This window comes from Dipodomys ordii, unplaced genomic scaffold, assembly GCF_000151885.1.
Source record: "Dipodomys ordii isolate 6190 unplaced genomic scaffold, Dord_2.0 Scaffold83, whole genome shotgun sequence".
NCBI lineage: Eukaryota > Metazoa > Chordata > Mammalia > Rodentia > Heteromyidae > Dipodomys > Dipodomys ordii.
The window spans coordinates 8,013,944-8,036,364 of NW_012267299.1; the positions used below are offsets into that span (position 1 = coordinate 8,013,944).

A 22,421-nucleotide genomic window follows, 5' to 3' on the forward strand; every position below is an offset into this window, starting at 1 on the left:
TATTGAGTACCACATCTATATATGGACCCCTTCTCTGCATGAAAACACTTAGCAGTATTAATCCTTAGAATAAACAAACAGATTGATTTTTAATTCTTTCAGTGCCATGTTCACACAAAAATTTAGTTTTCGTCTGTTTAATTTTTATGTAAATATCTATTTAATTTTTATCTGTTTAATTACAATATGATATTTCTAGCACAGATAAGCCTGTACATTCTGAGCTATCTCAGCTTAAAAAAACATCAGAATTGCAAATAAAAACAAAACTGTTCTCCTATTGAGATTCTACTCACAAGATGATTTGTCTATTTGATGGCACTTGTAGTTTTCCCCCCGGTGATGCTTGGCTTTGGCGGCTGAGTTTCATTCTCCAGGTAGGATTCCAAGCATAAGGTTCAACTTAACTTCCCCTAGACCTCAGCTTCCTGGATTCCTTGGTAGAGGAAAAGAATAGACCTCATTCATTAGTCTGTTCTAAGTATTAAATGAGAGAAGGATGGAGCATCTTTACCATTGCCTGGTGAGATCAGGAAAAGTAGAATTTTCCTGGCACTCCTTCCTCTAGAGCCAGATATTCCAGGGTTCTTCCACTGAACAACTTCAGTCCCCTCATCTGATAAATGTGGGCCATGTCCAAGGACTCCACAAGGATGAGCTCAACATTAATGTGCTAATATGTGTCAAATTAGCAACTCCACATAGGCCTTTATCTCATTGCCAGGATATAGCCTTCCCATCTGGAGAGAAAGCCATTTTACTCATAGGTGACTGACGAGCAGATTTTTCCACATACCCCAAGCACCTTCTCCACTGTCTTCCCAAGCTGTGGTGAAACTTCCTGGAAAAATCAGCCTTTTAAAACCAACTTCCAAAAAGTGCCTAAGTTAGAATTCTAATACTCTGTCTGGGTGGAATAGCATATTGCACAATAGCTTCTCAAGAAAAAGGCCATTTCTCCTAAAAACTTAGGAAAGCATCTTTCCTTTTATAACAGTGATGTTGGGCCAGCTCCATGCCCTGCCTGCCCGAGACGTCCACTAGTATATTTCCTTACCCTCATCAATTTGTGTTTGTTTAGGAGAATATTTATTATTACAAGCTCTGTTTTGTTCAGGAATGTATCTAAAATAACTCCCAGGAATAGAGGTTTATGGAGAAAAAGACAAAGGCAAGACTGAATTTCTGAAACCTAATTCCAGCCCTGAAGCAAATGCCATGAAAGGGCACAGGAAGAAAATCTGCAAAAGGTTTATCTGCCTCTGTTGATCAAGGATTTGTTCTGCTGTTAAGCAAACAAGCTGTGAGCCAGATATTGTACTAGGTACCTGAACACAAAGATGAATATGCCTTGTTCCCTGTTTTCAAGGAACTCATGGTATTACAGAGGTCTACGTATCTATATTCAGGATCAGATCTCAGGAATGGAAGGATCTATAATGTGGCTTCAGTTAGCCAATGAAGCAGACATGGTGACAATGATGTTGATAAGTACTATGAGATGTGTTAGCACCAGTTTGAGGTCCCAGAAAAACAAAAACAATGAAACTCTAGAATTCTCTAATTCTGGAGGAAACAAGAGGGAAAAGAGTGAAGAAGGATGATTCTGCCAGAGAAACATAAACCAGGATTGTAAAGGGATTACTGACTGGGCAACATACTTTTTTATTTAATCCCAGAGGAACACAGAGAGGATGAAAAGTGCTACAAACAGTGTCCTCATTTTATACATGAGGGTTGTGAACCTTAAAGAGATACATGTTTTCTGAGGTCACAGTCAAAATCAGTAGCTGAGATTCTAATGTCCCCACAGCCTCTACTGTGCATTGTCATCTATTGCAAACTATACGAACTCAAAACAGTAATAATTGCAATAGTCCAAATTAAGTTGTTAGGAGATTGGAGCAAGCAAAGAGACTGAACTTCTCAGTTTGTGCTGAAAGTGGTTGGTCTTGCTGCTGTTTGTGTTAGATCTTTGTGGCTGAGTAAGACACATACTCAGCAGAGACAGGAAAAGAAGTTAAAAGATGCTACTAGGCAGGGAGAGCCATGAGCAGATTTGGGGCAAGGTACATAGTAAGATGGTACGGCTTCTCAGATAGGCAAGCAGCCATGAGTTACCAGAGCCAAGGCTGGATGACATTACTGTCCAGTGGTAGCATAGTAAGAAGGCTACATTGCTTTAAAAAAAAAAAAAGAAAGAAAGAAAGAAAGAAAGAAAGTTTTTTTTTTTGGCATGGTGTATTTTAAAGATAACCCAAAGACAATGTGGAGAAGAAACTAGATATATAAGAAAGGAGATAGGGTGCCAGGCCCCAATAGCTCATGCCTATAATCCTAGCTATCAGAAAGCTGTGATCTGAGAAACCAGCCAGGACAGACAAATCTGAGATACTCTTTTCTCCAGCTAACCAGCAGAAATGCTGAAGTGAAGGTATAGCTTAGCCTTGAGGAAAAAAGCAACAAAATTCAGGATTCAAGCCCCAATGCTAGCACAGAACAAGAAGGGATAAGGAGAGAAAGAAGAAACATATATTTTATTCTATAAAAGGAATTGGAGTTAGGATGTAAACTAAGACAAAAACAAAGTTCTTTAAATCAACTACTAACATAGTATGTATCAATAGTGGGTATCAGATCACACTCTGTGTGTGTGTGCGTGTGTGTGTGTGTGTGTGTGTGTGTGTGAGAGAGAGAGAGAGAGAGAGAGAGAGAGAGGGAGGGAGGGAGGGAGAGAGAGAGATAGAGAGTGTCCTGGTTGGGTACTTGGTTGGGTGCTGTCCCTAAGCTTTTTGCTCAAGGCCTCTGCTTTGCCATTTGAGCCATAGCTCCACTTCTGGCTTTTTGGTGCCTAATTAGAGATGAGTCACTTAGACTTTTCTGCCTGGGCTGGCTTTGAACATGGATTCCCAGATCACAGTATCCTGAGTATAGCTAGGATTACAGGTGTGAGCCATCAGTGCCCAATTTTATAATATGTATTTTTAGTTTTAAGTGTTCATATCTCTGTATCTCATAATTTTTTCTCTTAAAACTTTCTTTTGAAAGTAGGTATTATTTGGTAAGTTTTTTACACAAACAAAAATTGTCTATTTATCTTATCTATCAATACCTTTTTATGGATATCTACATATCTTTATAGATATCTATATCTAGATAGATTTATCTACTGTATCTATATAGGTATGGATGGATAGATAGATAGATAGATAGATAGATAGATAGATAGATAGATAGATAGATAGATAGATAGATAGATAAACACTCTTTGGCTACCTTAGGGCTTGAATTCAGGACTTGGATGCTGTCCATGAGGTCTTTTGCTCAAAGTTAGTATTCTACCACTTTGAGCCACAGCACCACTTCCAAAGGTTATATGTATTTTTAATCCTCATAAAACTTGACAATACTACTCTACAGCTGAGAAATCTGAGATTTACAGAAAAGCAAGTAGATTGTGAGTTTGGGTTGGCAAAAAAAGTTACTTCTTAATCTGATCTTACATATCCTTCTCAGTTGTTACACATTGTCTCATAGAGTAGATAATTTTTTGGTGGTTGTTGTTTTGTTCCAGCACTGGGGCTTAAGCTCAGGGTCTGGTGACTCTTCCTTAGCTTTTTCACTCAAGGCTGGTGCTCTACCACTTGTGTCATACAGCCACTTCTGGCTTTTTGGTGGTTAATTGGAGAGAAGAGCCTCACAGACTTTCCTGCTTGGGCTGGTTTCCAACACGGACCTCAGATCTCAGCCTCCTGAGTAGCTAGGATTATAGGGATAGCCACCAGTGTCAGGCAAAGAAACCATACTTTTAATATGTGGTCAAGAACACGTTGCCTATATTATTTCTACATTACTTTTAACATGATTGTGGAAATACTATCGAATGTAACTTACATAGTCTTAATGGACATTTAGTTTCTAGTAAATAACTTTTTTTCGATGACAAATGATTATTGAAATACTTTTTGTGTAGATTAGTTTTCAAACTCCACTTTAATAAAAGCCACAACTTATCCTAGAGTTAGACATAAAAGCATCATTGGCAGTATGAGTTGTTCAGTTGAAACTTTAAAAATATTTAAAAAGTTATTCTCATTAACATAAGTTCACTTTGCTTTATCCTTTGAGATAGGAGTCTGGAGTTAGAAGCTATTTGATAAATATTAAGAGCCATTGTGAATTTGAAATGGGTACCTATACTGTAATATATCGATCTGATTCTATGATGGTCACATTTGTGTGTATATAAACAGAATGACAACAACAAAAGACAGGCAAAGATTTTAAAAAGTTAATTTACATAAATGCCAGCAGTTGGTATTTTTGTTCTTCAGAGTCAAACAAATGAATGAAATAAATAATGTACAGAAATGAATGATGAATCAGGCAAGTAATTTCTCAAGGTGGGATTTGGTTTCAAATCTTGTGTTTCTGATGAATTAGTTTTCTCTTTAAGAATAAGGCACTTGGTGGCTCTGAGAGTGTAAACCTATCATTAAGACTTAATCTTCATGATTTCACTTGTGACTCATAGACACATAGTCAAACTCACAGAATCAGAAAGTAGGAGTTATGGCTGTCAGGGCTGGAAGAAGGGAAATAGAAGTTACTGTCTAATGGGTACAAGGTTCCAGTTTGGGGGAATATAAAAGTCCTGTACTAGAGGGAGAAGAATGGAGGGGTGACATTGATGACGATGCATTGTACTCATAAGCTAACATGTTGAACTGAAATCCTTTTGTGTAACTAATTAAAGATAATAATCATAATAACAAAAGTCATAGAGATGGATGGTAGTGGTTATTTTACAACAGTGCCATTCCACTGAACAGTATACTTAGGACTAAAATGTATATATACATACATAAACCTATATATGTTGTGATATATGTACGTTAAAACAATAATTTATTATTGAGCTATACTTAGAGTTTGGTCATTTCATAATGTGAATCATAAAGTACTGATGCTTAGACATTGTAAATTACACTTATTCTAAAGTGAAACATAAATTTCTAGCTTTACTATTTTAAGGACCTTCCTACTTTAGTACTCTCAAAAACAAATCAACCCACTTCCAACAAAAAGAAAGTAGCATTCCATCTTTGAGGAAACTAAGAGATATCTAATTCAAACTCACCATAGCCATGTCAATGGGAAATGGTCAGCGATTTAACTACATAAGAGAAAAGACCATAAAGACACAAGCTTGGATGCTAGGAAGGTGGGTGAGTTCTAAACTAAGGGCTCTGTGGATGTGGGTATGATGGACACTTACGTAAATCCTTTACTCTTTTGCAGTGTCTTCAGTCCATTTTGCTTCTCTCTCTGTAAAGACAGTCAAGGGTATGGGCAGAGAAATGGGTAAAGGGCTGGCCTTGCCAGATGATTAAATGAATGTTTGCAAATTCACCTCTTATACTTCTAGTTTCTATCTTCTGTCCACAGTTGATCTTGGTTGGCAGATGTATATCTTCCTGTAGCTAAAAAACACCAGACAAATAGCTACCCAAAGGAAAATTCTACCAGGAGTGACATTTGAGGCAACCACAAAAATGCCTGTTAGGTACTGCTGGCAGAGCTGGAAAACATAAGCTCCACCCTTGCATACAAGATTCCCACAGCTCTCTGGGGCCTCATCCTCGCAGGTGTGAGCCTTGGTCAGCAATCAGTGCAAGAGTCTAAGGATGCTACTCTTGTTATTAATTGATTAAAGCATTTAATGTATTTATTTCATGCCCTGTTGACTCACACCTGTAATCCTAGCTACTCAGGAGGCTGAAATCTGAGGATTGTGGCTCAAAGCTACCCTAAACCAGAAATGAGATTCTTACCTTCAATAAACTATTCAGAAAAAGGTGGAAGTGACACTGTAGCTCAAGTGGTAGAGCACTAGTATTAAGCAAAAGAAGCTCAGAGACAGAACTCAGATCCTGAGTTCAAGCCTTAGGACTAGTACATGTAGACACATACACACACACACACACACACACACACACACACACACACACACACAAATTTACTTAATTTAAGTGAGGCTATAGTTACAGAAATGTATTTAATGGGCTGGGAAGGTGGCTCAGTGGTAGAGTGCTTGCCTTGCATGCATGAGGCCCTGGGTTCGAGTCCTCAGCACCACATAAGCAAAAAAAGAAAAAGGCTGGAAATGGCGCTGTGGCTCAAGTGGTAGAGCGCTAGCCTTGAGCTGAAAAGCTGAGGGACAGCGCCCAGGCCCAGAGTTCAGGCCCCACAATCGGACCCCCCCCAAAAAAGAAATGTATTTAAATCCAAAATAGAGAACAAAGATTATATAAAGAAAAAGGGAAGAAGCTTAGTACTTTAAAAGTTTTAAATTTGATAATTGGATGAATGCTATATTTTTTCCTTGAAATCTATTTTTGAAAAATCTTTGAATAATGAGTGCAAAGTTCTAAAAGTCAGTTGTGTAATGCATTTCGTGTCATTATCACTGATCTCACACAGAACTGTTGTTTCTAGTGTTAAAAGTTAATTTTCAGCACCTTTTAATAGACAATGAGATTTGCTGGCAAAAACAGGTGTTCTGGCTATTGTTACCTTTTGAAATGGTCATTGTTTAGTACTATCTTACAAGGCAATTAAAATGCTGTCTGTTCCACAGACAACAACAACCCACCTTGACTCATTCTAGGAGTATGGCAAAAGACTTTATATCATGGGCTGGGAAGGTGGCTCAGTGGTAGAGTGCTTGCCTTGCATGCATGAGACCCTGGGTTTGTTTCCTCAGCACCACATAAGCAGGAAAAGCTAGAAGTGGCACTGTGGCTCCAGTGGTAGAGCGCTAGACTTGAGCTGAGAGACAGTGCCCAGGCCCAGAGTTCAGGCCCCACAACTGACAAAATAAATAAATAAATAAAGACTTTATTTCATGTAAGAGTTAACAGATCTGTAATTTTGCCATTTACTCCTTTAGCATAGGGTTGTTGTTGTGTTCTTACTGTTTTTTACCCATCATGCTGGGACCTGAATGCAGGGTCTGGGTTCTGTCCTTCAGCTTTTTTTGCTCAAGGCTAGCACTCTCTACCACTTTGAACCACAGTGCCCTTAAAAGACTTTACTATTTCCTAAAATGTGAAATTACTATAGTAATCAGTGTTACTTATTCATCATTTACCAAGTTTACATTATATGTAGCAACATGATTTTCTTGGGACTTTGGTTATTTAAGGAATGTTGCCAAGGGGAAAGCCCTTGACTCCAAGTAGATAGATAGATAGATAGATAGATAGATAGATAGATAGATAGATAGATAGATAGATAGATAGATAGATAATCTACTCAATCTACTCAAAATTCCTCTCCACATAAAGAAAAATATCACAATACTTCTCAATATTAAGGAAAGGTTTCAAGAGTGCTCATTAATGTTTGAGTACAATTTAGAATGCCAGAAAACTGTAGAAAGGGAAGATCTCTAGTCATTTTTCAAAAAAAGAAAAAACTTTGGCATATCAGCAGTTTCTAATTTAATTTGAAAGGCCTGAATATTTAGTTATTTTATCATGTGGCTCTAAGAAATCTGTTCATGACAGGTTGGAAAGCAGAGAGTGCCTGTTGTAATCTGGTAATGGAAGTTTGCTTATAGGACAGAAGATGAGATACTAGGCAGAGTATTCCCAAGTATGGGAGAAATTTGGATTGTGTAGTGAGTGATTCATTCCTTCACACTTCATCCAATCAATTTCAGATAATACCTCTTGTTTAATTCATGGTTCTTATTAGATGTTATTAGGTCTAAATTATGGCTATCACTAAATAATAAGAAATAGATAATTCACCTTTAGGGGGGCATCTACTCTACCTCTAGTTGATATGGTCCCCCTGAGGATGTTGATGGTACCAGTAATTCTATGGGAGAAATTTTAGGTGGTATTTGGACTACTAATACTCTTATTTATATGAATAGTTATTTGTAGTTTGGAAAAAATATAACTACATTATCAAACTTATTTATAGCAGACTTATATATAGTGTAGCTTTTAATTTTAGTTTTAAGTTTTAGGGGAAAAAAGTCAATGGCCAGATGCTGGTGGTTCAAGCCTGTAATCTTAGTTGCTCAGGAGTCTGAGATCTGATCATCTTGGTTTGAACCAGCCCAGGCAGAAAAGTTGGTGAGAATCTTATCTCAGAAAAGCTGGAAGTGGAACTGTGGCTCAAGTGATAGAGTGCTCACAGACAGTGTCCAACCTCTGAGTTCAAGCTCCAGAACTGGCAAAAAAAAAAAAAAAGCAAGTCAATGAATAAAATGAATAAAAATATCAGATAGAGAGATGATAGTAGACATATGGCTACTGTGGAAAAAATAGGTGTTGTGCAAGTGGCTGATGTTCAAAAACATCATTATTACCTACTGGCTTAAAAAAATATATGCAGGTGGGTATCTGTTAATTTCTCCATATGTGGCACTGTTCATTGAAATGTGATGGCAATAAGTGAACAGAAAGTTGTCGATAAAGCATCATCCAATTATACAAAAGAATTGCTGAGAAATAGCAGGAGCTTCTGATGGAACTCAGATCCTCCAAAGCCCTACAGGACTTGACAAGGGCACGTGCTTCATAGATTCCAATCTCCTAGTGTGCGGACCTCCTCCTCTCTGCTTACCATCATGGGCTCCAACAGGAATGGGAGGGCATTGCCATAGCTCCTCTGGTTTAGAGAAAGTACTCCCAAACACTCAGATTACCGAAGAGCATCTCAGAAGTGTTCATGAAAGAAATTGCCTTAAAAATGGAGGCAACATTGTAATATTGAATAGGTAATATTAATGTTATTGTTTTGTTTTGTTTTGTGAACTCAGGCCCTTCTGTTCTCACTTAGATTTAATTTACTAGCTCAAGGCTAGTGTTCTACCACTTGAGACATAACTTCACTTTGTCACTGTTGTCTGTTCAGGTTTAAAAGTGAGTTCCTCATATTTCAGCCTCCTGAGTAGCTGGGATTGTAAGTGTGAGCTACAAGGGCATCTGGCTAGTGGTTTTATTTTATTTTTCTTCCATTTGATTTGGTTTAATTTCTTAGTTTTCTTATTTAAAGTACTATCTTAAATACTAATGGTAGAAACAAAATTAAAAACTTAGATTTCTGGTAGTAGAGTGCTTGCCTTGCATGCATGAGGTAGGTTTGATTCCTCAGCACCACATAAGCAGAAAAAGCCGGAAGTAGTGCTATGGCTCACAAGCTAGGGCACTAGCCTTGAGCTGAATAGCTGCAGCCCAGAGTTCAGGCCCCATGACCGACAAAACAAAAACCAAACACTTCAATTTCAGCAGCCTGGTAATACAGTGTTCCTTCTCCTGATGGGTGGCCACCTTGCTAATGCTGGTCCAGAAGGTCACAGGAGTCCTGGTTGGCCCCATGTGTTTTCAGATTCCCTGTTTGTAGTTGTTGTTGTTTTTTCCTTTGGGGATGGGCATGTCATATTAGTCATTATGGGACTCTTAATCAATATTTAGGAGCTGCCCAATAAGTGTGCTCAGGCTTTCAGGGGAAGAGTCTTACTCTGTGGGGGAACTTGTAGCCAATCAGTGAGGAAGGGCCTGGAGAACTCAAGTGTGAGTGAGACGAAGAAGGGAGGGGCCATAAACTAAGTAATCTCACTGAGGCAGAGTCTCCTGGAGCCAGCACACATCCAGCTGATTATTTCTGGAGAGGTCAACATACAATGTCCTGACATATCACCCTGAGATCATTGTCATTTTCTGTCTGAAATGGCAACCTTCAGAAGACATGTGGTGGATCTGTGGCTGAGAACAGTGTTACAAATAAAAAGAAGCTGCCTTCTTTTCTTGGTTTGCTTTTCTCCTTCTTTTTACCACTTTAAGATTCCAAGAATAAAAAAAAAAGTGTAAAAAAAGATAAACCTCCTGTCCTAAACTCCCAAATGAGCAGTAGTCTCACAAACCTTTGGAATTTCTTACATTAGATGATTAGTAACACCTGCCATGAAGCAACAATAATATACTAAACATAGGTCAGAACGGAGAAATTGTGAAATCCCCTGGGCCAGTTATAGGAAAATGGCAAAGCTGGAAGAGACAATGAGTTTTACTTGCATTTAACTTGACAGGACTGAGAATCATAAAAGAAAACCAAAATCTCAAATGCACCTTGAAGTGTGACCAGGCAAGGATTTGAAGGTTTTGTTGTAATACCAGTCAGCGGCTCTAGTGGATGCCTTACTACGTTAATTTTCCAAGTTGTTTGGGTGGGTCTCAACTGCTCTCCAACATCCTGTCTGCAAATGCTAAATAAACACCAAGTTCACGTCACACTAGGGAACCAACGCACTAAGTGGAGTCATTTGAGGCATCAGAATGCTTAAGTTATTTTCACTTGATGATTCCCCTCAAAATAATAGAAGTTAACATATACAGGACCAGGCCACCCAGTGCTGCTTTTGTTGGGAGCAAAACTGAATCAGTTTACATAGCATCTACAACAATAGAACCCTTACAATGTCGGTTGTCAGCTGAGGGGCAGGAATTGGTCTTGAAAGCAAGAGGCAAAATTGGCATGAAGTAAAAATAAAGCCTCCTTCCTTACTGAAGAGCTGTGAAGAATGAGCAAATCCAGAGGCTTTGTGTATGCAAATTACTGAAACTTGCATAACGTTATTTTAAAAATAAAATTTAGTAAATGTCCCATGAGGGACCAGCTCGGTGTCTACATGTTCTCACTGGTCTGGCAAGAATAGGTGGAATTTTCAGTTTAAACATTCCAGCATCACCTCATGAGCCCATGTTGCCTCACACCTTGCCCAAGTTTTCATGGACAGTTTTTTGTTTGTTTGTTTGTTTTTAATCTCCACAACCATTTTATGACAGTTCATTAAATCTTATGACAATACACAGCTGCAAGATTCTGGTGCTCATATCTTCTCATCTTTACACCTTTCTTTCTTTTTTTCCCCTCCCAATGGTGAGGGATATGTTCCTTTCCAAAGGTGCTCATGGAATCTTACCCTAAATAACACAGGCATATCATTTTCCAAAGAGGATAAAATTGCTTTAAAAGTTGCAAGAGATCTCCTGTCTGCTTGGCTGGATCACAATTCCGGTCTCTCAAAGCTCCCCTACCCGCTTTGTTTTACAAGTTTCAGCAATTGACAAAGCCAGGCTGGGTGCTTTTTTTTTTTTCCTTTCCCCTTTCTCACTTCCCTGTGATGTTTTGAACTGCCTTCTCACAGATGTCATTCAGCCCTAAAGGAATAGTTTCTGCCTGGTGAGATTGAATGATACTTCTCATTCACAAAGGCTTTGGAGTCCAATTGTCAGGGGACACTACGGAAATTACATTGGCAGGTAAATCAGCCCAGCAAAGCGAGGCGGAGACAGTTTTGCTCTGCCTGTGACTTCTCTGCTCCATGAAGAGTGTTTTCCTGCAGTCGCCCCGAAATGAAACTTCCTTGACAGCGTGTTACAATATTCCCAGTCATTTGCTTGACTGCTCTCTTACCTGAGGACTTTCAGAATCGAAAAACCTTCCAGCCTGTCATTGTGGAATTGCAAAAAACAAACAAACAAACAAAAAACCCGAGGAGATCAAGTGACTTTTTCATTGTGCTGCTTGATTTATCTATTTGGGGTGTTTTTGGTGACCCAGATGAAGAATACATTGAAAATTCTGTTCCTCCCTCGACAAGGCAGGACTGAAAAGAAACTGTCACTTCTCAGCAGCCTAGTGCTGGAGTGAATTCATTCGACCAGAGGAAAGCAAGCAAGCCTGGGGTGCCCAACCTTCCCTGAGCTGGGCTGAGGCAGCCGCTGGGCAACGTGGATTTCTTCAAGCAACTAACCTCGGAAATGGAATGTATTTAAAATCTTTTAAGGAAGACAACTGCCATGTATTGATCACAATACTTAGATCCTTTTTTTTCATTTAATTGTTTTTTTTTTTCAAAAATGAGCATTATTATGAAGCCAAGATCCCGGTCTACAAGTTCACTAAGGACGACAGAGGCAGTCTGGTAACGTGCTGTGTGCTTTCTCCTCACACTTCTCCCCCGTTTCCCTTTTATAATTGGCATAGCGTTTGAGTATTAAGTAATTTACTAATGTAGTGTCCAAAGGCTTTGTAAGAGAGAAAGAATGCAATATTAGGAACTCTGATTGTTTTCCCCCCTCTATTTTGTTCACTATCTTGTCAATTCTCCCCAAAGAGGTGTTTACATTAAAAAAGCAAACTTGTTGTGAACGACAACAATTTATCTGACATTAGTTTTAAAAGAGTAAAGAAAATGACCAATTAAGGTTTTTGAAAAATGATAACTCGTCAGGCTTCTATGATGGGTTGATTTGGTTGTTTGCTTTCTCATTGTTTCTCATCTGTTTTGTTTTTGTTTTTTAACTTGCTGCAAACAGGCTGGGAAGTTCGCAGGCTGTGTCCTGGTCTTTGAATAGTACATATGTGTTAGCACAGATGTGTTAGGAATGAGTAATGTTAGATATTTTTTAAAATGTACACGAAAGCAATTTGAATATAAAACTATGTGGCTTAATCTAACTCGTTTCTTACCAGACATTTCTTATGCTTTATTTTGTTACTGTTTCCAATGGTTATATTTTTTGATAATTCTAGTATTTTACTCTAATCAAATGTATGCTGATTTCAATTTATTCTAATTATTTTCTGTCATTTCCCCAATGCACTTAGGCATGTGTCCCTTACCTAGAACATTCCAATAAAGTTAATTCTTGCATCTATGAAGTTAATTCTTGTCACTATAATAGCTATTTATGGAATAGTTTATCACTGTTTAATAGGATAACATTATTGATTGTTTATCTTGATTGTATATAAACAACTAGGTTCACCTCTAATATTGGAAAAATTAGGTTCAAATAGAGAAATAATGACAATAACTGATAGAGGTATTGGGATTGGAGTGAAGCAGACAAGAAAATCAGTTTTTTATTATGTGAGCAGGCAAATGCACTTTTAAATATTCAAAGTTTTGTATAAGAAATCCAATGTATGTTTATTAGGTGAGCAAATGTTACCTGTTAGATTAGTGCTTTATAGCGGACTAAAAGCAAGTATTTTCCTCTGAATAGTTTTTTGTGTGTATGTGAATTTTAATAAACTCTAGATGAAGGTCTTTTTTTCATGGTATTTAGTATTTTTAATAAAAATATGTACATAAATGGTAACTCTTAGTTTAGGGCAAGAAAAGTTTGTATCTGCAAATACATTAGAAAATTTTGGGCCGAATGGTAAATACTAGGAAATATATGTAATCTTTAAGAATTACTATAACTAATATAAATCTCTATCATAGACAATCAGAAGTCATAAAGCAAAAGAATTTCACATGCTTACAATTTACATCCTATGTATGTGGAAAGAAGTTCTCATACTTAAACAGTATTTGGCCAACTTTCTTCCTTTCTTGCCTAAATTGCCAAAAGACATTTTCAAGTTGGAAACTTACTAAACCAATTAGTTCATTTTGGGAGATTAGTAACATTGACAATCTTTTTTTTTTTTTGGTCGGTTATGGGGCTTGAATTCTGGGCCTGGGTGCTGTCTCAGAGCTCTTCAGCTCAAGGCTAGTGCTCTACTGGAGCCACAGTTCCACTTCCAGCTTTCTGGTGGTTTATTGGAGATAAGAGTTGCACATTCTTTCCTGCCCAGGCTGGCTTTGAACCAAGATCCTCATATCTAAGCCTCCTGAGTAGTTAGGATTTACAGGCTTAAGCCACCAGTGCCAGGACATTGACAACCTTTGTTCCTCAATGGTTGTCATAGTTTAATTTATCTACAACTACTCTGTTTTATTCATTTAAATTGCATGAATAAATCAAGCCACAGTTCAAATGCATGCAAAGTATTTATTTGCTAATGTGTTCCATTGAACTTGACTCTGCTTAGTGTTAAGTTAGAATGTATACATAAGATGTAAATATCTGCCCATAGGCTAATGATTCCTAGATGTAACTGCACACTTCAGAAACCTCTCCAGTTATTAATCTCACATCTGATTTAGTAATATAATTACTTGGGTGTATCACTGTGGCTTGCAAATAATTTAGCTTGAGGTTATAATAAGCTGTAATTATAGTTCTACCATCTTAAAATTATTTTTACCACTCTAAAAGCACATACGCATTATATTTATTTATATTTGGTAATATCAATACTGATGGTAGATTAGGTATATCACAAAATATATGCTTATGTGTACATACACTTGAACGTGAATACATTTACTCAGTTACTGGACACAAACAAAAACAAAACAAACAGCAACAATAAAGAAGCAAGTATCTGTCCCCCTATCTCTACACACACAGAGCCTAGTTTTCCTAGAGCCCAGTTGGATTCTGTCATCCAACCAGATTTCATATGCTAATTTCTCAGTCACCCTTTCCACGCCCTCATTCTTTTCAAACACTGAAGCCTGCTTCATCCTCCTTCACAGTTAACTTCTGAGGAAAGAGGCCTCTTGATTTATCATATATTCCTTTATCATATTCTTTTTTTATTCTGATCAGAATACTTTGTTTATGACAGCCCTTATTTTTGCTTTACCATCTTAATTCTGGTTATGTAAATCTTAGTTTCTGTTGTATTGGTCTGCTTTCTCCAAACATGCATACTGTCTCCTACCATGTCCTCTACCACCACAGTTCTCTGAATTATAATTCGGCTTTTTCATATTTATCCACATACACACATACAAAAAGCATAGCAATTAACTTGTTCTTTACAGCTTCACTAAATATCTGTGTTAGAGTCACATTTAAAAAGTATTTCATGGAAATTATATATATATATATATATATATAATTTATTTATTTATTTTTGTCGGTTGTGGGGCTTGAACTCTGGGCCTAGGCACTGTTCCTCAGCTCTTCAGCTCAAGGCTAGTGACCCATAGGCCACTTCCAGCTTTATCTGTTTATGTGGTACTGAGGAATCGAACTCAGGGCTTCATGCATGCAAGGCAAGCTCTCTACCACTGAGCTGCCTTCCCAGCCCTAATATTTTATACTTATATTTTAATTTTATATTTTATACTTATATTTTAATTTAAAATATAAGCCCTGAATTCAAACCTCAGTACCAGTATATAAGTGCAAAACATAATGATACATGTAATAGAATAGAAATAAAATAAATACGATAATATACTATTGTAATATATGCATGAATATAACTAAATATATAACTAAAATAGTATATGTACAACAACATTTTCCATTTACAAACATGTCCCGGGGATCCATCTCATTAATATAATTATAACATGTGATTTAGTTTAAGTTAAAAAGTCATTAGCTTTTCAAATATAAATAAAAAGATAACAATGTTTTATAACAAAGATATGAAAATAATATTTTAGGATTTACTTGTTCTATGTCATATCATTTATAATGTAAACTGCAGGGGGAAGGAAATCCACTACTGCTCTCCAAAAAATATAACTGGGGCTTTTGTTAAAGCAAACATTAAATTTTATTATTGAAAACATAAAAACTGTACTTAGGTTTATAGACAGAGAAAATTGCCTGGGGAACTCTGTTCCAAAATTTCAGTAAGGTAGGAGATTACCTGTTGGGATAAAAATGTTAGGAATGGAGATAGTGGGGACTTTTTCTCCTTCTGTAATTTTATTTCATCAAGAAGGTATTATACATGAAGATTTAAAATAATAAAAATTAATGTGTGCATTTAAACAAGTTCACTTATATATGCAGATATCAGTCAATTTATCCACTTAAGAACAATATGCTCACAGTATCCAAAATTTGGCAAGTAAGCATTTCAGTTCTGAGAAAATACAATTTTCTGAATTACATTGGCATTCAGGCCAATAAATGATTGCTTTTTGTCTTTTATTAGCTTTCTTCTCCTAAGGTTGTAAAAACTCAAGACTAGCTGAGCGTTTTTACTTTGGACTTCAGATCAGAGTGGGAAGCATTTGAGTAGGCTAACAAGACTACTTTTACAATTGAAAATAAAAAACATGTCACACCACTGACTAATACGTTGGTGGGAAAATTACTCATAAATCTGTTATCCTACCCTTAAATCTCCCCATTTTCAACTTAACTTACATAGCTTAGGTAGTTACAAATATTGTTTCTGTACTTTGATTCTTCAGTTAACCTATAATTGTTTTTGTATCCCTCTATGGAAAATAATATTAGTTTTATTTTATAAAGTATCTTCAATAAATGAAAACTTTCAGAGACATTCCATGTACCAAAATTATTTCATTCTTATTAAAACATTGAAAGGAGGAAGTTGTCGATCTGATTTTTATAGATGAGAAAATAAGTCTATGAAATGAAGTAACTTAGGCAAGTCTGTGTAATTTGTAATGCCAGGAAAGTCTAGGGACAGAACCCAGGCTAGCTCCTCCAAAGGTAATGTTCTTCTCACTAGAATATGTTGGTACCATCTATTGTTTATATAATTATCTTTTTTTTTTTTCTCCACTCAATAATGAGGCTTCAACTCAAGGCCTGGGCGCTGTCCCTGAGCTGCTTTACTCAAGGCTAGAGCTCTACCACTTTGAGTCACAGTGCCACATCTGGTTTTCTGGTGGTTAATTGGAGATAAGAGTCTTATGGAACTTCCTACCCAAGCTGGCTTCGAACACTATCCTCAGATTTCAGCCTCCTGAGTAGCTAGGATTACAGGTGTGAACTACCAGTGCTGACCATTTTTAATGACTATTAATTTGCCTGTCTTTTGAAATATATCTAACTTTACTAATATGTGGAAATTGTCTATTTTATTTTATTTCATTTTATTTACTTTTATTCTTGAACTACAGGCCTGGTGCTCTTAGTTGACCTTTTCCCTCAAGGCTGGTACTGTACAACTTGAACCACATTTCCACTTCTGGATTGTTGGTTAATTGGGGATAAATGTCACAGTTTTTTTTACCTGGGTTGCTTTGAAAGGAGATTCTTAGATCTGAGGTTCTTGAGTAGCTAGCCGTGTGCCACCGGCGTGAAGCTAGAAGTGTCTTTATAAGTGTATTGTTACTTACGAAGTTTAGAGACACTGAGTGTTCAAAAATATCTGCAACAAAAATATCTGTCGTTATATTCTTTAGGCCATTCTCTTCCCAACTACTAGTATGTAAAATGATCTGTGTCCTACAAAAGAGAGCAAATGTAGAAGCCTCCCACTTTTGAACAGATGAACTTTCCAGTGCTGTTCTTCCTCTGTTCTCTGTAAGCAAGCTCTGTAAGGTAAAGAGCAAATACTGTGTTTCAAACTGCATTGGTCAGTGCCACTTCCTGTACCTTTTACCCTAGAAGCTTTTGCAAATGGGAAAACAAATGGAATTTGTCTACCTCCTAACCTTGCCAATATATAGTGTGCCTATGTGTGGATAAGTAATTACTGTTAATATTGGTATAGAGTTTTGATCCATGTGGTCTACTATTAGTTTTGTGATTGTTATATTGGTTTATAGTGGACCTAGAAATATATAGGGGTTAGGAGAAGTGATTGAGATGCCTTGAGTATTATTTAAAACATAACTAGTGAGCCAGGTCCTTTGGCTCATGTCTGTGATTCTAGCTACTCAGAAGGCTAAGATCCAAGGATGGAGGTTTGAAGCCAGCCTGGACAGTGAAGTCCATGAGACCCTTATCTTCAATAAACCAGCAAAACCTGGAGGTAGAGATATGGCTTAAGTAATAGGGTGCCAGCTGTGAGTATAAAAGCCAAGCTGGAATAAGAAGGTCCTAAGTTCAAGTTCTAGTACCAACACCATTTTATATACATACACTGCCACAGACATACCCACACAAAATGTAAGTAGAGGGACACAGTGCATTGAAAAATAAGCTTACTCTTTAAAGAAATAAATCACGTTTCCTTTTAAAAAGCCCTGTGTCGGGGCTGGGAAGGTGGCTCAGTGGTAGAGCACTTGCCTTGCATGCATGAGGCCCTGGGCTCGATTCCTCAGCACCACGTAAGATAAAATGCCCAGTGTCTTCTCTGCTGCCTCTACTGCTGACATGAACTGTCTTTTGTCTTTGATGAATGCACCTTGCATCTCTATAGTTAAGATTTTTCATGTGTAAAAGAAAAGGAATAAGGCTGGGAAGGTGGCTCAGTGGTAGAGTGCTTGCTTTGCATGCATGAGGCCCTGGGTTCGATTCCTCAGCACCACATAAGCAAAAAGCCAGAAGTGGCGCTGTGGCTCAAGTGCTAGAGTGCTAGCCTTGAGCTGAAGAGCTGAGGGACAGCGCCCAGGCCAAGAGTTCAGGCCCCACGACTGGACCCCCCCAAAAAAAAGAAAAAAGAAAAGAAAAGGAATAAGATAGAACAGTGAATTTTAGATATGTTTCTTCAGTGGAACCCCCCTTTTTAGTCAATGTAATGTGACTTGGAATTTGATCTAAATGTGTATGTGTGTGAGTGTAAATTTGAAAATAAAAGTACATACATAATTTATGCGTGCATATAACATTTCTAGAAAATACAAAGAGGTATGGAATATATGTATATAAACATGTAAATATGCATAAAATAACAAAACAGGTACAGAGTTTGTATGTTTGCCCCCACTCTAAACCCAATACCTCTCAAACTCAGTGCCTATCAAATTCCCTATGACCATTGTCTAGCATGTGGGAAGGCATGGGTTCAACTTCAGTATCACCAAAGAAATAAAAATAAATACAAAGGCTCTCTAGTTCTAAGGAATATTGCTTCAAACCCACTCAATTAGGAAACTACTAGAAAGTCATCCTTGTTTCCCATATCCCTGTATGGACTGAAATAAACCGACAGGTAGTGAAACTTTCTGAGATGTTTAATACCAACAGTTCAAATGTTTCTGCCTTATGAGACTTACGGTTTAGGGACATTTATTCACTTCTGAAAAATCACAAATGACTTTATAATACCAAATAGCTTTTACTCATTGTCTCACTTTTTGCAGCTTTATTTTCGACCTGTTTGGGAGGTGGATGTGATTGCTCTTTGAATTTGAGAATATAACTGACAATTTAGGAATCCAGCATGGTGATTTGTGCAGAAATGCTTTCTTGGTGTTGAATTCAGAAGCAAGTGTTGTCTTAGTCTGGCCATTTCAAGTGGCATTCTCCAACTTCCTTCTTCTTCTTTTTTTTAATCATGTCACTGGTGATGAACATTCCTAGATAATATTGTCTCAAGTAATATTCTTCTCAATCCTTATGCCTCAAAAAAAATCCAACATAAATTTTCATAGGAGCCCTTCCAAAAAGATTGTGTGTGTGTGTGTGTGTGTGAGAGAGAGAGAGAGAGAGAGTGAGAGAAAGAAAGAGAGAGAGAGAGAGTTACTGGGGCTTAAACTCAGGGCCCCCTTACTTTCTCTTGGAGTTTTGCTCAAAATTGGTGCTCTACCACTCAAGTCATGCTTCTATTTCCAGCTTTTTGCTGGTTGATTGGGGATAGGAGTCTTACGAACTTCCTAGCCTGGGCTAGCTTTGAGCCTTAATCCTTGATCCTCAGATCTCAGCCTCTTGAGTAGCTAGGATTATAGGCTTCAGCCACTGGAGCTAAGGCTAAGATCAGCTTTCTTAAGGGAACAACAGGCTTGAAGATGTGTTAGAAAGGGAACAGTAGAAGTAAAGTATACTTCAGCCCAAAGCAACATGTTTCCTAAAGGAAAAGGGCCTGCAGGAAGGGTTGGAGTTCCACGGGGGCAAAAATAGGAGGTTGTATGTGAATTGTGAATTACTGTTGAATGTAACTATATAGAGATATGTAGTCGAGGGTGAGCCTGGGCTATGTCTCAGCTCTGAGCTTGTCTAGCTTTATGGTCAAAGTTTGACCTAAACTAGAAAGTGATTATAAAGAATGTAGAGTAAGGAGCATCTATCATCCTATAGATGCATTTCTTGGCATGACAAGAGAGAAATACATTCTAAGTTTTTATTATACAGCCTCCTAATGGGGTTGACTCTGTTCTAGAAACATCTTGGTTATAGGAGAGGCCATTAATGGGATAAGTTGATATAAGGTTAAGTAGCTCTTCAAAATAAGTTAGGAAAATACAAAGTATGACTAGATATAAAAAAAGACACTAAAGAGAGATCAACACAAGAAGTCAAGCCCATTTTCAACTAGATATCTACCACCCACTGCCAGACCCTGTGAAATCTCACTGCCAACTTGTGGGCAAAAGTTGCCACTAATACTTTTTTTTTTTTGCCAGTCCTGGGGCTTGAACTCAGGGCCTGGACTGTGTCCCTAATCTTCTTTGGCTCAAGGCTAGCACTCTATCACTTGAACCAAAGTGCCACTTCTGGACTTTTCTGGATAGTTTATTGGAGAGAAGTGTCTCACAGACTTTCCCACCTGGGCTGGCTTCAAACCATGATCCTCAAATCTTAGCCTCCTTAGTATCTAGGATTACAGGTGTGAGTCACTAGTGCTCATGAATTGGAGAATGTTTTCCCTTTGTTTCAGCCCCACACCATCTAGTCAAGGCAGTAGTCTATAAATCCTTCCCTTTCTCTACTATATATGAAGAAGGACAGGAAAACTGAAAACTGGAATCTAGTTGAAGGATGTGTTCCAAAGATCACAGCTTCCAAAGCTTCCTCATAAAAAGAAGAAAGAAAGAAAACAACCCTGATATTCTGAACTCACAAGTCAAGGAAGTTTTGTTTGTATCTACTACTAATCCCCTTTGCTTAAATTTTAACCTATTTTTCTCTAGTTATCAGCAGATGCAGATATAATGAGTCAGATAAGTAGATCCTTTTATGGCATTTGCACACTGATAGTTGGTCTCTTTGCATATTGTATTTGAAATTATTCACTTGGAACTGTCAAAATAAGTGGCACCAGTGTGACTTGTTAAAAGAGAAGATTTTAGTAAGCATAGTTTCAGCATGTAAGTTTTCAGACTTCTTAGAAAGAGGTATCCCCATTGGATCTAATTCTGTATCCTGTTGATCATACATCTAAATTGAGAATTTCAAGCCTTTAGTTAATACATGTATGTCGAATCCAGAAGAGTATATTGCCTAGTATCTATGATAGCATACCCTTGCAATATGATATAAACTTCTGTCTCTTGGATTTGCTGCTTGAGCTGGTTTTGAACTTCAATCCTCAGATTTCAGTCTTCTGAATACCTAAGATTACAGGCATGAGCCCCCAAGTGCCTGGTTTGGCATAAATTTCTTTTTTTTTTCCTTGTAAGTGTAATAAGTTTATTAACCTTGAGTCATTCAAAAATTTCTAAATTATAGCTCTTAAACCATTGAAAACAATTCAGAAACAATATTTACTAGTATCACCTTAGAAAAACAATGGGGAAGGAGGGTTTGATTTGCCTCAAAGGATTAAAACATTATTCACACTGAGATGGAAAATAAAATAACAACCAGAGACGAGAGCAGGATATACAGTAGAGGAATGCAATACTTCAGAGAAGTGCTATCTTCTACTATTTTATATAAATTTATCTTTGGCATAAATTTCTTAATTAACACTGCTCTAGCTAGGATAAGTCACCGTCAAAAGTGTCAACTTGTAACCATTGGAGACTCTGACATGTAATATACCTCTGCTGTTTGTAATGTTTCCCCTGATCTGGCAACTTTGTCATAGGATAGCAGGCAGATGACTGGTAGCTGGGTTACCAGCTAACTTGGGACAGCACTGCCTAAAACTGTTGGAGTAATTGGAGTAGTTACTTCATAATTATGATAACCACAATATGTTGAGCATCTGCTGTTTGAAAGACATTTAACCTGGTGCACTAACAGTTGAATCCATTTCATCTCCATTGCACCTGTATCAGGCAAAACCAGAAGTCACATACTTTTAGAATCATGATGCTGCTGAGAGAGGTGCTGGATTGTCCTAATATTTAATCCCATTGTGTTGTTGCTACTGGTTGTCTTCTTTGCATTTCTGTACTCCTCGAACTGCTTTGACCACATGTGGTTCTGTGGATGATATTATAATTATAAAAAAAATTAGCAGGCTACTACTTTTTTTTCTTTAACAGTGATAGGGGTTAACTATGTAGTTTAGGCGGGCCTCAAACCTTTCATCCTCCTGATTTAGCTTCCCTAGTGCTGAGATTATAAAATTGTATCATTATACCTGGCCTACCCTGTTACCTAGACCTTTCATTCATATCTTAGATAGGTCTAACTTCTCCTTTTCACCTGTATATCTAGGAAAATGTTTCCTGTGTATTTTTTTTTTGCTTTCTCTCCCAGGTTTTTTATACAAGCCTTCAATGATGGACCCTAGAGATGTGTCAAGAAATAGACATGGACTTTGACACAGCTTCATCCCTTAGAGATCAAGCTAGTTCCTGACTCCTGTACTCTGGTCACACTATAAATGGCACTGTTTCTTCCTATCTGGCATTTGACCCATTTACAGAACCATAATCT

At 37.5% G+C, this 22,421-nt stretch overlaps 1 protein-coding gene across 3 annotated transcripts in view; it reads left to right on the forward strand.

Moving 5' to 3' along the window:
* Pde4d (phosphodiesterase 4D, cAMP-specific) overlaps positions 1-22,421 on the forward strand; it is a 1,420,835-nt gene that overhangs the window by 1,146,248 nt on the left and 252,166 nt on the right. Inside the window, exon 1 of one of the 3 annotated variants that reach the window (XM_013025265.1) lies at positions 11,845-12,007. The exons of the other annotated variants lie outside the window; for them this stretch is intronic. Coding sequence (XP_012880719.1) covers positions 11,943-12,007 — 65 coding nt within the window. The 5' untranslated portion in view covers positions 11,845-11,942. Of the gene's footprint in view, positions 1-11,844; positions 12,008-22,421 lie in introns of those variants that run through there. 3 annotated transcript variants of the gene reach the window in all.